Source organism: Aphelocoma coerulescens, chromosome 1 (genome assembly GCF_041296385.1).
Source record: "Aphelocoma coerulescens isolate FSJ_1873_10779 chromosome 1, UR_Acoe_1.0, whole genome shotgun sequence".
In the NCBI taxonomy this organism is placed as follows: Eukaryota; Metazoa; Chordata; class Aves; order Passeriformes; family Corvidae; genus Aphelocoma; species Aphelocoma coerulescens.
The window spans coordinates 54,550,233-54,569,030 of NC_091013.1; the positions used below are offsets into that span (position 1 = coordinate 54,550,233).

General features: G+C 40.7%; 1 protein-coding gene across 9 annotated transcripts in view; it reads left to right on the plus strand.

Moving 5' to 3' along the window:
- Nucleotides 1–12,950: 12,950 nt before the first annotated feature.
- The window catches only part of PCDH9 (protocadherin 9), a 678,474-nt gene continuing 672,626 nt past the window's right edge, over nt 12,951–18,798 (plus strand). For 8 of the 9 annotated variants that reach the window (XM_069009359.1, XM_069009388.1, XM_069009377.1 and 5 more), the window contains exons 1-2: nt 13,031–13,550; nt 14,748–17,917. In XM_069009359.1, coding sequence (XP_068865460.1) covers nt 14,882–17,917 — 3,036 coding nt within the window. In that variant the 5' untranslated portion in view covers nt 13,031–13,550; nt 14,748–14,881. Of the gene's footprint in view, nt 12,963–13,030; nt 13,551–14,747; nt 17,918–18,798 lie in introns of those variants that run through there. The other variant, XM_069009368.1, reaches the window with a different exon arrangement.

Here is an 18,798-nt window from a genome sequence, read left to right on the forward strand (position 1 = left end):
CTGCATACGTGGCCTGTCGAGCTCTGCGCAGGAGTGTTCTTCTGTCTGAAAATAAAAGAGAGTGGATGAAATAAGAAGGATTCTGTGCAACTGCAGCAAAACATTTTTTTTCTCCTTGTAAATGCATTTCCCAGGCAAACACCCAACCCCACTGGAGTTGTGCCTGATGAGGCATCTATTCCTGCAAGGTCCTGGTCTCTGCCTCTTCAAGAAGAAGATGGTGTGCAGTTCTCCCATCCCTTCTACATTTGTCTGCCATCAGCTCTGTGGTCTCTTCCTTACCTGAGAAAGCAAGGTCTTTTTATTATGTGAATGGGTTTGAAATAGTATTTTAAATTATTTTAACAATACTACTGTTATTTGATCACAATGAAATTATGGTCCTATTGTCCTTGTCACAAAACTTCATGAGAGAGTCACTAGAATAAGAAAAGCATCATCTCACAGGTATCTTCATTCCTTTCGCTTCATTTCTGCAAATGTTTGCAACTTTCCTTGTCAGACAATAATGCATTGGATGCAGCAGCATTTTTCATTAACTCAGTCACCATTTTAATACTAACAGTACTCCCATAATATGTACCCAAATGAATATAAGCTTATCGTTGGATGTAAGTGATGCCGACCTTCAAAATGGATGGTTATTCCAAAAATAACATTATAAAAGGAAAATTGTCTTTTTAGCCAGTATTGTCCTATCAAAGGTTTTATCTTTTGTAAGTACTTAACTTGACAGCTTTACCAAAACTTTCCTGTAATTAATTCCTGTATCATTTCTTGTTTGATATTATTTCATACCACAATGTTTAATTCATTTAATTAACAATATAGCTTCATTAAGCAATGATATGTTTTTAAATGCAGCTCATTTATAAAACAGATATTGAGTTACATCCCAATGCACCTCTTGCATTCAAGTTCTATACAGATTGCACTCTTGACTGACCCATGACTGAAATTAGACAGTCTTAGACACTTAAATTCTTGCAAAATAATATGAAACTCTGACAAACTGAAGTGGGGTAAGTCCTTCTTTGGCAAAGCAGGGATAGCAGACACCTGCAGGATGTGAAGATGTTTAGGGTCTCGACAGAAAAAACCCTAAAACTTCAGTTAAGACTGGCAATATATAAACAATAGCAATTTACCAAGAAATTTGTTATTTATAGATAGGTATTTTATTTGGTTGGTTAGTTAATCTTGGTTTGTGGTTTGCTTGTTTTTAATATTTTATTTGGATAAATATTTTAGTCTATAAAATGGCAGAAATGAATTATAAAAAAAAGGGAGGGAGACCTGTATAACTCATCACCTTTTAGTGAAATGGGTTTTTGTCAATTGTTGCCTCTCACTGCATCGAAGGTGGGAGATGGAAATCTAGTAATGTCAAGTTGTGAATGTCATCACAAGGTGCCTCTCACATCCTTTCACAGATATTGTTTCCTACCATAGGTTCCAAACAATTGTTTGATGGATTAAGAATTATTATTTGCTGTGTTTAGTTAGGTTTTAAAAATACTTTCAATGAATTTCTTAGTGCAATTTGAATTACATTATAATAAGCACGAATACCTAAAGATAATTATTTAAACATGCACTGGTCAAAACTACATGATATACAAGCTATTTCCTGATTTTCTATTATGGCAATTTTATGTAATATTTTGTCGCCCTAACAGAACCAAAACCAGGGTTTCACACCAATAGTGGATGCTAGACTAACATCTTTAAATGCCTGTAATTAAATGAACATCCTTAAGTCATCCAAGTACTTCGTTGTGACAGTGGGATAGGATTCCTGGCGTCCCAAAAGCAGAATGCATTCAGCAATACTGAAAAAATAAATAAAATAGAAGATTACTATGGCAACTGTTCGGCCTCACGCTCTGCCTCCCTCGGCTCGCCCCAGCCGGCGCGCAGGAGAGGCCGGGCCGGGGCTGCCGTGCAGTACCCGCGAACAGCCTCCAGATGCCGCTGTTTACTGCGGTTCGGAGCCGCGCGGCCGCGCCGGGAACACCGCCGCCAGTCGAAGGAAATAACTTGGACAAGAATTGTTTGAGCCGAAAGCCGCGCTCCTGACGTCAGCGGACAAAGTTTCAGCAGTTTCAGGGAAAACAAGCAGAGCTTCTATATTTATCTGTAAAACTAACACCCCTCCCCCCCCCCCCCAAAAAAAAAAAAAAAATACAAACCAAAAAACAACCTTGTACTTTTCCTTCAGCAAATAGGACTACTCTCTGAAATACAATTAAAAATAGTTTTCATTGCATCCTAAGCCATAAAATGTACCATCGGAATGCTTCCTAATTACAGAAACTCCTTCTTATATATACACAAAATTAATTATTCTGGATGTCTTTGTTTAAAAATGACACTGTATAAATATTAATCCTTTTTTCCTCAACTGTTCTTTGTTCCATGATCTACATTCATTGCAGCACAGTAAATTTGAGATCATTAGATCCTTTACTGCTATTTAGATGTAAATGTCTTCAAGGAAGATTAATTACTCTTTAATTCTGATTTTTTTTTTAATCAGGATAATGAAGACATTTACTGACACTTCTCTGATAATTTAAAAAAAAAAAAAAAAAAACCAAAAACAAAAAAAAAAAAAAAAAAAAAAAAAAAAAAAAAAAAACAAACCAACGAAAACCCTACAAACATTAAAAAAAAACCCAACACATAAACTCCCCTTGTGCCTCCATATAACACAGTTCGCAGTAGATAACATTTTGGAAAATGTATGGATGATGTTTATGACATTCAAGCTAGTAAATGAGGTTAGGTAAAGATCCAGGAAGCTATTTAGTAGTTGAAATGTTCCTGGTCAAGCTGCATATCCCTCACAGGAGCATATTGGTTGCCTCTAAAACACATGGAAAGAGTGATGAATTATGGAGAGGCTATGCTTCAGAAACAAAAGAGAGACCACTCTTTCCTTTAAACTAGTCGGAGAAGAAGAAACTCTGACTACCATGGTGATTTATCCACCAGCACATGGAGAGCATGTAATCATACACGTAAATTTTCAATTTGCACATCCTGACAGATTCTCTTAAAGAATGAGAGAGCCCTGTTTAGACAACCAAAAGCAACTGGTATTAGGAATGGTTTTGAATTACCTACTATAGACCTCTTAGAAGTGGAAAACGAACCACCAAGAGCACTTGAATAACAGGCTGGAAATTCATGAGAGTTCTCTGAGGAAGCAGGAGAGCCAAGAGGCTTTTTTTCTTTGTCCTGTCTGACCCAAGTATGCACCACCCTTCCATGCATCCCCTGCAACTCACTGATTACGTGGAGGGTCAGGCTTACCGACACTATGAAGGATTTTCCTGAATGACAGTTTCATGCAAGGGATGTACAGAGCTCATGAAGTAAAGAGTGCAAGCCAAGACTCACCCTCCAGTCTTGTCCACTATGCCTGGGAATCAGCACACACACACACACACACACACACACACACACACACACATGCATGCATACACACATATACAACCTGCCACAGCAGGACTTAATAATGTTATCAAAGTGAACAGCATCAGCAGGAGACACAGCTAAGATGTTCTTCCAGAAGTTAGGAGTTTTGATTTTGAATCTATGAAGACAAAAACCAAGTAAGCGCATTCTGGGCTAAAGGAATACTAAAACCATTTAAACACAAATTTAATGGTTGTGCTTAAAAACAGAGTAAAACAAAACGCACTATGTTTTACACAATGCTTGATTTTGTAAGCATGCACTGTTTCAGCCAGTAAGAAGAGGAAAAGGATCTTACTTCTAGATCCTGAAATGGCTTGAGGTATGCATTGCTTAGACAGGGCAAGATGAAGAGGTTTTTGAACAGCCATAAAAGCACAAATGCAGCTTCTCAGAACTATTTAAATTGAAGCAAGCTGCGGACAAACTTCCTTCAGTTTGATGACATTCAACTTAAGACTTCTAGGATTACATTGCGAGGTAGATGCCTATCTACTGCCCGTAACTCCCTTGAGACAACTAAGATCTTTTTAGACCTGTTTTTTTGAGGCTTTGTGATTTTTTTAACCACATAGCTTCTTAGAGGTTTTCCAATATTATGCAAGATTTACTGCACATCAGAACAAGCAGTATCAGTGTTAATAAGAACAGAATTTGTGACTGCATACTTTTAAATCGGAGCTCCCTTAGGCTAAGTGGGAACACTGACATAATCATTTGTAATGCTATCTTAAAGAATGCAATTAAAAAAGAATTATGAAAATGAGCCTCCTGCTTGTATTTAGTGGGGAGGAGCTGTGTTTTCAACATTATCTCCTCTTACTACTATTAAAACATGCAGGTCCTGATCTTGAGATGAGTTTCTTATGCCTTAAAGCCCATGTTCAGGCACAGCACAATTCTGCTTCATGACCAATTTTTTCGTTTCCATTTTTGGGAAAACTGAAACATATGAACTTCTGCAAGAGAACCAGTTAGGTTCCACTTCTTGATTGAAAGCTTATATCTACTAATAAATACAAAATAAATAAAACAGAAAGATTACTCATTAGCCACAGATGTGTCACTGCAAAAGAATCCAAGCTTTGGCAAAAGCCTTTACCTTACAGTATTTTACATTAAATGTTTCAAAGCAACAGATGGGTCTGGCAGGGGAATACTTGCATAGTTGTTCCATTGAAAAAGTGGAGGGCATTGAGCTATCACAGACCAAGGGGGAGTGACAGAAACATTTTTGTCAATGGAATGGAGATTTTCACTCCTGTTCAAAGGAGTGAACAGATCCAAGATCAAACACTTAATGGGGAAGAAAATTGAAAGCTCACAATTCCACTGGTTCTCTTGTAGTCACATAAGTGTCTGTACAGAGAAAGATTCTTGCTATACCATCTTTACAATACATGCATCTTTAGGGCTAGTAGACATTCTCTTTATTCATTTAAATCTAATCTTGTTAATAAGAATTTCAAATGTTTTCAATTTGCATTTTATTTTATTATTTCTGTCAGTAATGAAAAGTGTATTATTGTGCTGAATACAACTGGCTGTCTCACTGTGTATCCTGAAGTCCTCTGGCACTCGTGCTGCTAGAATAAATACTAATATTTCAGTAAGACTCCCTACATTTCTCAGTCAAGAATCAGGTGAACAGTAATGTAAACCAAGCAGTAGCTGAAGCTCACCTTCTTAAAATAACTAGAGTTCAGTATATGAAGTTTACTGAATTGTGCAAGTGTTTTGTGGGATCGACAGCACTGAAGCAGTGGGTGAGAAAAAAGCTTTGTAATTACTACTCCTCACTGGTATGGTAATAGCATATGGAGGGTGGATCTGGTTTTACAATGACTAACATAGATTGTTATGCCTTAAAGTAAAAGACCTCACATTTACAGAAATAAGATAAATGTATCATTTTTGTATTACACCTTCATGTGTTTTTCCCCTAGCATCAGATGCATTTCACCTGAGCTTTCAGTCCAAGAAAATCTGTAGGTTTCTTTTTCTATTGCACAAATTTACTGTCTTCAGTGACAAGTAGTTACATAGACATTTACTATAGAGAAGAAGAATGTCTAAAGAGGACTGTGAATAAACTCAAGTTACTGTTTTCCAAAATATTCTATCTTTCTATCTTGGAAACAAGTATCCTCTCCTCATCATAGGCCTGAGGTTTGCAAGCACAGATATAAGAGAATCAGACAGAAGGCCTTCAGTCTATCCAAGCTTTAAAAAGATAAAGGGGAAAGACAGAGATATGAAAGAGAATCTAAGAACTGATCCCTGTAAATCCATCTGAAAATAACAACTTTCTGGCCTATGTCAGAACAAACTTTGTCAGGAAAAAAACTGTGGCACTTCCAAGTTATTCCTAATATTGCATTTTTCAGATTTTAAGGTGTCCTCCCTTGGAGGGGGGATTTTCCTTTCTCACACAACCTGAGTCTGCTCAAGCCTATTGCAGGAAAAAGGGTGATGGGTGCCTCATTAGGTTTTGCTGTAGACCACTGTGGCACCCTCCTGCCTCTGCTAGGACTAAAAGCAATCTAATCTACCTGTCTAGACAAGGCTTTGCACTGGTCTGATCCCTTTCTTTGGTGCTGCTTGTGACATCCAGAAATTTGACAAGGAGAACAATTATTGATCAGTCTGAAGTGTGTTTTGCAGTGATAATTGTATAAGCATGACTGAGTGATGCCCCTATAGATAGGTGCTTACTTATTTCCTGATGCATGTCATCCTCAGAGCAACAGAAACATTGATAAGAGAGAGGACAAAATGACTAACTATGATGGAGTTTGTGTTGAAACATCTGCTGCTTGTCAACATGGGAGGCAGAAGCAGTGATTTATTAGTAATAAAAAAGGAGAACGCATGATACTCTGGCTTATTCTTCCCCTAAACTATATTCTAAGAATGCCCAGTAAGTTCCCATAAAGGGAAAATACTGCCCCAGTACCTGTATGTTTTTACTTTGCTTACATTATGACTTATCACATACATGAAAACACATTATTTACTTTAAGACTTTGAGTAACTTCTGCCTATTAAGAAACCTGGACGATAAAGTCACTAAATGGAACAGTGAAAATCTATTGAGAAGTCATATTGTGGTCCTTTCGATTTTCTCCTCTTGCCTAGAATCTAAATATTTCTAGGATATTGAACAGAATGTAAATGACAGCAAAGATATTTGGTGATATTCCTATTCTCTGAATACATACCAAACACAGACCTGTAATTTTCCCCCATTGTTTTCATGAGAGCAATTTCATTTGGAATAATCCTTTCTTTCAAGCTCAGCTCTGCATGAGCACTCTGCAAAATTCTGGCTTCCATATAAAGACAAGCTCAGAGAGGAGCTGGCCTCCAGAAGGCCAAAATTACATCAAAGTACTTCCCCAGAACATGGTGGCATGTACAGAGCCAGGGTACTGCTGCCCATAGGAGGAGAACACACACCTTCTCTTTTACAGCTTTTGAGGCCTGAAGAACAAAGGGTCTTTGAAAATCACAGCCGTGCTACTGGGGCACTGAAAAGGGATGTGGTTTAGGAACCTCTGCTCTTCCCTTCAATGCATATGCATGGCAAATAGATGGGCATCAACTGCTCAATGAAAGGGTGTAGCTTTTGCAATATTTCTACCACCAGAACACTAAACATACAAATCCCAAGAGATAAAACCTCAAAACCATAGATGCCTTGGTTTAACTGGAATGTTAAGAAATGCAGAAGTGTTGGAAATACAAAGGAACGATCAGAACAGCATGATGCTTTTAAACAGAAATTAGTCATCTGTCTGCCTGCCTTTGTAATTTAAAGAATAAAGCTATGTCTAGTCAAACAAGTTGTTTTTTTGGTTTTTTTTCCCAGAGGACAAAGGGTTTAAACAAGCTTTACTACCTTAGTAACCTTTTGTAAATGGTGAGGCATGACTGTCAGAAGAGTAGGACTGAAAAAAAGAAGATATTTAGGTTCAAATCCAGATGTAAAGATGTCAATCTCACTAATGCAAGTTAGTGTGAGTATATATATTGACTTAAATTGAGCATTTTCTATTTTCTGTGCAAGCAAGGAGCAGGTCATAAGTTGAAAGCAGAAAAACAAAGTAAATGCCTGTTTCGGTAAACCATGACAATGCCTGAAGGAGGTCTCATTCCATGTTTTGGGTCTCATTCTGATCCAATGTCAACATTGCATCAGCATAACTCCATCTATCAGATCTACATTAGCGTTTTAGTGGAAATGAAAATGCTTCAGTAAAGCTTACTTCAGACATTTTTTTCTCTGAAAGCCTTTAGACTTCCTTTCTTTTCCCTTCTATTCTTTTTAAACAATAAAGCATCAGTAAGACATCAGGTTATTTGCAGGTTTTGGAATATTTTCACCTTACACAAAAGCACATTGGTTGGAATCTGCTTCTGTGTTCTGATTCATCAGGCACTTCCATCGTAACAAATGACATGAGTGTAGCAAAGAATTAAGCTTTTTTATTTCTTTTTGTGCCACATGAAATTACATCTAAGTGGTCTAATAATTGCATTTTAAACAGCACTTATTACTCTCTTTTAGTTATATCCAAATGGATTTTTATTATTATAGTAAATAGATACTAAAGCCCTGTGAGGGAGGAAAAAGCCCCACACACTTTCAAGCAAACAATTCAAACCTGCATATTAATCTGCACCTTTAAATAAACAGCAATAATTAATGGGAGTTGGGCACCTTGTTGTATTGTACAGTGACAGGGATTAAACACTGGCACTGCAAAATGCCAGCTTTCAGCTTGTGCACTTGTAGACCCTTCAGAGCCATGAACTGACATTTGCAATCTTTGTCAGTCAAAAAAAAATGGCAAATTCACTTAAATTTAGTTCTGCCATTCAAATGGAATGAAGGTCATCACCTGCCCCTTTTGTGATTTGATTATCCAGGGACTGAGTTTATTTTCCTGATGAAAGGCACATTAAAAGGTCCCAATTCTGCAACTCTTGCCCCATCTCAGCAGCTCAATGGGCTTAAATTATTAATCATTAACTGACTTAGCTACTGTTGTTTATTTAAGACTACAGATTATTATATAGTCCTGAACTGCTTGCTTAAGTGTTTTTCCTTTCCTAGAGCTCTCACAACCATTCCGAAAAACAATTAAATACATTTTGAAATTGAAAAAATGAGTATATTAAATAAATACATTTTATAATTCAATTACCTGGCTTTTTCAAATGCTGTAGTTATGTATGGTTTACATTACCCAAAACACTTCTATTGACTTCATTTGAACTACTCATGTAAATAAAGACTACAGGTCCAATCCTTCTACCCAAAAAGATGAGGTAACTCTGAAGCAAGCTCCTGAACTACAAACCATTAGGTGTACAAAGTCTGGACCAAAGAATCATGCTTGCAAGGGGTAACATGCTTGTAAGGATATGAAGAAAACATGGGCTCCACAATCCTCTCCATATGCTGCTCCTGCCTCTGTGGCATTCCTATCTCTTGTCTTCACAGATGCCCTTACATTTTGGGGGTTAGGAGTGCATCAGATTATAAGCACCACTTTTTGACCCAGTGCTTCTTGTAAGAAGTGGACTTCCTGAGGTTACTGCGAGACTGAACTGTGGCAGAAGCTGAAATCAAGGGCACAGAAATGCCAGTGCCAGTTAGAGCAGAGCGATTGTCTGCCCTGTGGAGGTGGACTCCTTCATGGATTAAAAACTACCTGTAACAGGGAGAGTCTTCACTTCTTTACCTGCCACACTGAACTCCTAATCTCTTCTGTGGGGACAACCACACCAGGAAAACCCTGAGTTCTGCTCAGTAGAACTGGCAGTACCGCCTTGAATACTTCCTGTTGCAGCTGGGACCAAGGATGTACTTCCTAATGACTTAAGCAATATTCAGAAACAAGACCTCTGGGGATAGTATTAAGGATTGCTCAATAGTTAGCACATAACCTGCAATCTGGACACATGAGAGTATTTCTATAATGCATTTTTTCACTATGCTGAACTGAAGGGGACATCCTATAGGTGCACCATAGGTCAGGTTCCAGTGTTGCAGTGCTCTGCCATGAAATAAGAAAGCTCATTTATTAGCATATGAATCAGCTCTCCACAGAAAGTGGTAGAACTGCAGGAGAGGAAAAGCCATTTTGCTTTAATAATAACAGCCTGTAAGAGGCAATCCCAGGTACAAAATGATCAAGTGACCAGAGCCAGTTCAGTGAAGAATGATAGCATTCTATGCTCAACACTTCAAGATTAAAGTCTTTAGTTAGCTAAGCATAATGTGAATCAGTTTCATGTATAATGCATTGTGTGAGCCCGTAGCCACTGTGATACAATGTAAGCAATTCCATTTAGTGCAATTTGACTATAGCTAGTACAGAATAATTGGAGTCAGTTTCTAGTATGCTAGAATTTGAGTCAAATATGATATGGAAAAGAATTTGATACATAATAATATGGAGAAGAAGAGAACAAGCAATGATGTGGATGAATAGTTAGTATGTTATAATACAGAAGTAATTTCAATAGGTTGTGACGTGACTACAAGTCCAGTGTTCTTATACATAGACAAAAGGCTAATCCATAATGGTAAAGAAAGGCAACCATTAAGAAACAGTACAAATAACGGCACCACAGCTCCATTTGAGGGGAACGTGCCATCGAATACTGCAGTTTTCTCAAATACAAGAGCGATGGAATAAACATCTACTGGAGGATAAACATGGCTACTCAAGCGAGCATGGGACATGTCTCAGAGCAGTTCCTCACATTGCAGGGGTGGTGTTAATGCTGCACTGGGTGATTCCAATTCCTGCTCAGGAATTCAGCCCTTTCGGTTCTTTTTCTACCATTGTTAGAAGCAGTTGTGACAGTTCTAGCCCCTTTGGTACTCTGGGCCTCAATTTTACAATCTGGTGTACAAATACAACAGTTTGAAGACCTGTCTCTTCCATGAGATTAATAATGTATGATTAGTTAAAGAATTACAGCATTTTAAAACAAGCACATAAACATTAACATGACAGATCTGCACGCAAACATCTTTGGCTTTCTAAAATTACTTCAGAAAATAGCAAAAATGTGCTATTATTGTGACTTGTGATTGCATTGGGTTTAAGTACAACAGACACTAGTTCACTGTAATTTTTTTTCTCTTCCTAACTTTTCATGAGTCTAACCCTGTGTACATGAGAAGAGCTCATTTATGAGCATGTGCTAATCAGTTCTGACTACAAGTTTAAGTCATCCCTGAGCAAACAGAAAAAAATTCAGCTTAGCAATAAAGTTAAATAATTATTACCAGGCTATGTGATGTGACTACAATGTGACATTGAAATGACTATGTGTGATTAGAATAAGAATGTTATATGCCTGTGATGTTACTAGAATGAGGCTATAAAATGTCTGTGATGCCATACTGCTGTGATATGACTAGTGTCAGGAAAAATGTGTGCATTATTAATGCATACATAAACATGCCGTATTTCAGAAGCAGACTGCATTACACAGAATGCTAGCAGTTCTAATTATCTCCTTTATTAATGGCTGTTCTGCCTTGTATTTTAAAAGACAAAAGAACTGCATACCTAATTCATTCACAGAATTCTTTTTCTAAGTGGTTTGGCAGTAAGGTTGCTCCTTCATGTCACTTGCTTGACTTTCAATGCTGGGGCTCTAGCCATCCTTCCTGTATTACATAATGAACATTTTCCTTAAACTATTATTAGATCCAGTTCCGTTTTCTAACGTTACTTGATGTCATCAAAACCGGGATCAATTTTTTTGTGTGTGTATCTGTAACAAGAGTATTTTGGACACAACTACAAAGCAGAGCAAAACTGAGAACATTTAATCTTTACACATCATGGGATTACAGGATGTGCAATGTTCACATACGGTTTCTGCATCCATATGACTTGCAAGGATATGTACATTTATCAGTATGTAGCACACAATTCCAAGCCATGCAAATTACTGACCTCTGAGAGGTACAACCATCTTCCACCATTTCTTAACAGTGCATCCTATGTGCAGACATATACGGGAGTCTGAGGCTAAGAGCCTGCATCTGAAAATGTAAAATCTTCGAGGTAGAACTCTCATCTTTAGCTCACCAATGCTACCAACTGAAAATGTGCAAATGAGACAGTACCACATACAGAAAGAGTCAAATGCTGATGTTATCTTTGCTTTCTTTCTATGCATATGTATTTGAAAGGCTTAACCAGAACCAGCAGCCAGTGTGGCCACGTACCTGGGCATACTAAATTGGCTAGGTTCTGTCATACGGCTTTTAAGTTCAAGCTGAGAAAAGCTAGCAATAAAAGCACAGTCAAATGAAGGTTCATTCATGCTTCAGAAAACGTTGAAAAAGGCACTACATATAATGCTCTATAGATAATGCACTATAATAATCTTCTTGTCACACTTTTGAGGTCACTCATACTGTAATACATTGGCATTTTATTACAGTGTCTTCCAGGCATGTGATGCTTCTTTGTGGCTAGCTGGATAATTTACCTGTGTCATTTATGGGGAAGGCGAAACGATCACTTTTATTATTTATCAAACCACAGAGAGGAGGAATCTTTTCCAGTTCAATGTTTAAGCAGACAAAACCCAAACCAGCAGAGTAGCTCTCTCCCTCCCTTGGCGAGTGTCTCGGCTGACCCTTTGGGAAAGGGAAGGAGAAAGGTGTGCAGGCGTAAATGGGAGCCGAGACAGGGCTGGAGTCAGAGCAGCCTGAATTATAGATGAAAGGGCATGTATTAAATATAAGGCCGAACCGGGCGAAGGCGGGCCGGGGCAGCCGCTTGCCTCCGAACCTGCGCGGCGCCGGGCGGCGGCCCCACGGCCACCGCTCCGCTCCGCGCCCGACTCGCACCACGGGCGGCCGCGCTGCCCCGCGCAAGCAAGACCGAGCACGCACTGGGGCATCCCCCGCCCCCCCAAAAAAACCCAAACCACACCACCAACCCAAACGCACACCAAGACCTTGTTACCAGAATTACCCCTCCGCTACGCGCGAACCCGACGCTGCTTTCCAACACTTCCGCGCCCACCCCTCCTGCGCTCCCCTCCGCGCCCGCTGGGGCGCTGCGCCCCCGACCGCGGAGCGCCCACTCGCCCTCCGGGTGGCCGCGACCCCGCGCCGCGCCCGCCTCTCTCCGCCACGCTCCTCCCGCGGAACGCCCCGCTCCCGCCGCGTCCCCGCCGGTCCCCCGGCCCCCGCCAGTCCCCTCCGCGCCGTGCGCATCCCCCACGCCGCGCTCCCGCCCGGCCGGGCCGGGGAGCGACGTGCCCGGCGGCCAATGCCGGGGCCGCGCTCCGCCATCCACCGCCCCCGCCGGCGCGGGCCAATGCGGTGCGGCGGGAGGGGTGGCCTCGCGCCGCTCCCACCCTCCCTCTGGGCTTATTGAGAGTTATATCAAGAATTTCAGTTCAGAGAGAGAGAGGGAGAAGGAGAGAGCGTATGTGAGGGAGAGAGGCTGGGAGGGAGAGAGGCTGGGAGGGAGGGAGGGAGGAGGGAAAGCGCCGCCGCTTCCTCCCGTCACTAAAGCAATAACCTATTAGGATTTTTTTTAATTTTTTTTTTTTTTTTTTGGGCAACTGTCACCCCAAAGCTAAAGAGGGAGAAGCACCGCCAGACCAACTCTTGCCATTTCCAGTCAGAAGTTGCAGACTTCATGTAGCTGCCTCTGCTCTGCCGAGAGAGGGATGGGAATGGTGTGCAGTGCAGAGTGGAAAATACCCCCGCTCTAAGAAGTGCACCGGATTTTTCCCTTGCTGTTTGTTTGGGTTGTTGCGTGCACGTTAGACACCCAAAGGATCGCCGCTTCGTAGGAATGAAACGTGGAGAGGATGACTAACGACAGAACTGTGAATTTGTTCCCTGGAGTTGCTAATTTGCCACCCCGAAGCAACACATATCTCGAGGAGGAAGCGTTTGGCTGCTGCTGATTTCTCCAAAACTGGTGGTTTACCAGATGCATTGTGCTGTATCTGCTGGAACAGATCATTGCTTAGCTGCAGCAGATCGTCAAAGGTAGACAACTAACGTAAGTGCAAAGTTACCCTTACGCTGGGGTGCATTTCCTTTAAAGAAAAAAAGAAAAAGCCAACACGCAGTGTATTTATCTAGGGAAAGAATCAGTGTTTGGGATTCAGTTGGTGTTGGTGGGAAAGGCTCACCTACTCGCTGTCTCTGCATCCCTACCTGCATTACTCTGCTAGAAGTAATCACAGGCATCAGTTACCGTGCAGCTTAATGCAGATAAGATTAGTGCTTAGGGCTGCCTAGTTCCGTCAAACTGTAGGTGCTGGCAGCCTTGCACCCCGATAATTCATGGTTAGCAGTGCATGCAAACAGAAGTCTGTCAGTAGCTTTCCTTTTTTTTTTTTTTCCACCTGCATTATTAGTCTGCAGTATTTATATGTGGCAGCTGCTAATATCATCCTGAAGGGAGATCAGTGTCAATGGGGAAAGGCTGCACCTTTTTTCCTCCTCATGTCATCAGAAAATGTATATTCCCCCCATCTATAAACATGCTTCCTGGTTCTAAGTTATATTTGGAATTTCCAGCCTCCTGATTTAGACTGTGTTTAAAAACAAATAAAGTTTTAGGTTATTAAACAGAAGGAGAAGTATCCAACATCTGGAGAAGAAACATTGAGCTGAGAGTGTAAGAAACTGTAAGTCCTGTTATTGTCTCATCAGTTAACAGGGATGTGAAGTAGCCAGTGACGACTGCTGCAGCAGCAGCATGTCCGGGTGGTTATTTCCCAGTACGATAGCTATAGAGGGGCATGCAAGGCGAGCAGAGAAAAATCTGGTTAGCAAGAGCTAAAAAATATGTATGGAAGCAAACAGCAAATTACGTTTGGCAGCTGACATAGCAGTTAGAATTCAGAAGTAGTCCGGGAAGGTTTTTTACTTGCACCAAATGACTGGGTGGAGGAGGGTAGAGGGGGAATGCACGTTACAGATTACACGGTGTACCAAGAAATTATTCAGAAAGTACGTGTCAAAACAGTAGCTACCCTTAATCCTGCAAGTAGTTATTTTTATTTGTGCTCTGTGAAAATGCAGCCGATGGGATATTGGTGCATTTGTCCGGAGGGCTTGCTTGTAAAAGGGAGCACTAGGAAAATGTACTGCTGGAAGCGTGCATTGCAAAAACAAGTAGTAGTTGGAGATTGTGGATTTATCATGCCTAAAAAAACAATAATGCTGTTCTGTGTGGTTGTGTTGACAGTGATGTCTCCAAATAAGAAATGAGATGTAATGCATCCTGCAGTCCATGCATGCCTCCTCTTGCAAATCGTACATCATTCCTCTCTGGAAACCTTTAAGTCCTAAAATCCGTGAAAAGAGAATAAAAACATTATCATGGACCTGAGAGATTTTTACCTGTTGGCTGCTTTGATTGCCTGTTTAAGGCTGGATTCTGCTATAGCTCAAGAACTTATTTACACTATTAGAGAGGAGCTGCCTGAAAACGTACCCATAGGGAACATACCAAAGGACCTGAACATTTCTCATATCAATGCTGCCACAGGGACCAGTGCCAGCCTTGTATACAGACTGGTGTCTAAAGCAGGGGATGCGCCTCTGGTCAAAGTATCCAGTAACACGGGGGAAATCTTCACAACGTCTAACAGAATAGACAGAGAAAAACTGTGTGCTGGAGCTTCCTATGCAGAAGAAAACGAGTGTTTCTTTGAACTTGAAGTGGTGATTCTCCCCAATGACTTTTTTAGGCTGATCAAAATAAAAATCATTGTAAAGGACACTAATGATAATGCGCCTATGTTTCCATCCCCTGTCATCAATATCTCCATCCCAGAAAACACTCTGATCAACAGTCGGTTTCCAATCCCATCAGCAACAGATCCTGACACAGGTTTCAATGGTGTGCAGCACTATGAGTTGTTAAACGGGCAGAGTGTCTTTGGACTGGATATTGTAGAAACTCCAGAAGGGGAGAAATGGCCTCAGCTGATTGTGCAGCAGAACTTGGACAGAGAGCAAAAGGACACCTATGTGATGAAAATCAAAGTGGAGGATGGAGGTACCCCCCAGAAATCCAGCACAGCTATCCTGCAAGTCACAGTAAGTGATGTCAATGATAACAGGCCAGTGTTTAAAGAGAGTCAAGTAGAGGTCCATATACCAGAGAATGCCCCTGTAGGCACCTCTGTAATTCAGCTTCATGCTACAGATGCTGATATAGGAAGCAATGCAGAAATCAGATATATTTTTGGTGCCCAAGTCGCCCCTGCAACCAAAAGATTTTTTGCTTTAAACAACACCACCGGGCTGATTACAGTTCAGAGGTCCTTAGATCGAGAAGAGACTGCTGTTCACAAAGTGACAGTGCTGGCTAGTGATGGTAGCTCTACACCGGCCCGGGCAACTGTCACCATCAATGTCACTGATGTAAACGATAACCCTCCCAACATAGACCTCAGGTACATAATAAGCCCCATCAATGGCACAGTGTACTTATCTGAGAAAGATCCCATCAATACAAAGATTGCCCTAATTACAGTTTCAGATAAGGACACTGATGTGAATGGCAAAGTGATCTGTTTCATTGAGAGAGAGGTCCCCTTCCACTTGAAAGCAGTTTATGACAACCAGTATTTGTTAGAGACCTCCTCCTTGTTGGACTATGAGGGCACCAAAGAATTCAGCTTTAAAATTGTGGCTTCTGATTCTGGCAAGCCCAGTTTGAACCAGACTGCCCTGGTAAGAGTTAAGCTGGAGGATGAAAATGACAACCCTCCGATTTTCAGCCAGCCTGTAATTGAGCTGTCAGTTTCTGAAAACAACCGGCGTGGTCTATACTTAACAACTATTAGTGCCACAGATGAAGACAGTGGGAAAAATGCAGACATTGTTTATCAGCTTGGTCCTAATGCCTCCTTTTTCGATCTGGATCGAAAGACAGGAGTTTTGACAGCCTCCAGAGTTTTTGACAGAGAAGAGCAGGAGCGTTTCATTTTCACTGTTACAGCCCGAGACAACGGCACCCCTCCTTTGCAGAGTCAAGCTGCTGTAATTGTTACTGTGTTGGATGAAAATGACAACAGTCCCAAATTTACTCATAATCATTTCCAGTTTTTCGTATCCGAGAACTTACCAAAGTATAGCACGGTAGGGGTGATCACAGTGACTGATGCAGATGCCGGGGAAAATAAAGCAGTGACCCTTTCCATCCTGAATGACAATGAAAACTTTGTTCTGGATCCATACTCTGGAGTTATAAAGTCCAATGTTTCTTTTGATCGAGAACAGCAGAGCTCTTACACCTTTGATGTTAAGGCAGTGGATGGAGGGCAACCTCCTCGCTCTTCTACAGCGAAAGTAACCATAAACGTGATGGATGTTAATGATAACAGTCCTGTTGTCATCTACCCACCTTCTAATACTTCTTTTAAGCTAGTGCCACTCTCAGCAATTCCAGGATCGGTGGTAGCTGAAGTCTTTGCTGTGGATATAGACACTGGCATGAATGCTGAGCTGAAGTACACGATCGTAAGCGGCAATAACAAGGGTTTGTTTCGGATTGATCCAGTGACAGGTAATATCACTCTGGAAGAAAAACCAACTCCTAATGATGTGGGGCTGCATCGCTTAGTTGTCAACATAAGTGATTTGGGTTATCCCAAATCCCTGCATACTCTTGTGCTTGTATTTTTATATGTAAATGATACTGCTGGAAATGCCTCTTATATTTATGACTTGATACGCAGGACTATGGAAACACCTTTGGATCGGAACATAGGGGACAGTAGCCAACCCTACCAAAACGAGGACTATCTCACAATCATGATTGCTATTGTGGCGGGTGCCATGGTTGTCATAGTGGTGATATTTGTCACAGTCCTTGTTCGCTGTCGACATGCATCCAGATTCAAAGCTGCCCAGAGGAGCAAGCAAGGTGCTGAGTGGATGTCTCCCAATCAGGAAAACAAGCAAAACAAGAAAAAGAAAAGGAAGAAAAGGAAATCTCCAAAGAGCTCCCTTTTGAACTTTGTGACGATTGAGGAGTCCAAACCTGATGATGCAGTTCATGAACCTATCAACGGGACAATAAGCCTTCCAGCAGAGCTGGAGGAGCAAAGTATAGGAAGATTTGATTGGGGCACAGCACCACCAACAACCTTTAAGCCTAACAGTCCTGATCTTGCCAAGCATTACAAATCTGCCTCTCCGCAGTCTGCTTTTCATCTCAAACCTGACACTCCCGTTTCAGTGAAAAAGCACCATGTGATTCAGGAACTCCCGTTGGACAACACCTTTGTTGGTGGTTGTGACACCCTTTCCAAACGCTCTTCCACTAGTTCAGATCACTTCAGTGCCTCAGAGTGCAGTTCCCAAGGAGGCTTCAAGACAAAGGGCCCCTTACACACCAGACAGGTAAACGAGCACTTTTACTGGTCTATAAGTACTGCATACAAGTGCCCGATCAACCAGTATTAAAAGTGCCACTGTGTTGTGGGTTTCTTTTTTGTTTCATTCTAATTTAATTTAGTTAACATTATGGGGGGAACAAAAAAAAAAAAAAAACAAAAAAAAAACCACTAAACACCAAAACCAAGAACAAACAAACAAACAAACAAAAACCTTGACCCATTTATTATTTACCTGGGGCTTAATCATGCATTTGCAAAATGCCTCTGATACTTTGGGTTTTGAAGAATTTTGATTATTAGAGGACCGTTATGCCTCCGTGCATGTGCATATACATGTGCATAAACAAAACTGAAGAAAAAGACTTTTTTTTTTTTTCTCCCCAGTATTTAACTGTCCAATTGTAAAAGTTATTGAAGAACTGTTTCCTTATATGCTAAATTTCAGTCAGAAATTTGACTGTTTCAAGATTGAAGGGATATATGTACATTGTTTCAAATTTCAAAGTGAGTTGGCTTGAATGTCTTTTCCATTTCAAGCCGATTTGGAACCTTGCTAAGTTAGTGTTGCTAAAAGGGTTAATTTTTTTTCCCTAACAAAGACAGCCAAATTTCCAAGCTACTGCATCAGTGAAGCACGTGGTTTATTGTTAGGATATAACTAAGCCATATGTAAGTCTTCCTCTTGTTTGAGTTGAACATGATTTTGTTGTAATAGATGAAAGTTGGTATCGCATAGACAGTTTGCTGCATATTTAAAAAAAATGGCCAAAGCATACTTTTGAAAGGAATGCGTTCTCTGAATACATCTGAATTATGCAGGAAAAAGAAAAAAAAGTCCGTCCATTGTAAATATTTTCTCATCTTAGTAATGCATAAGTGATCTGA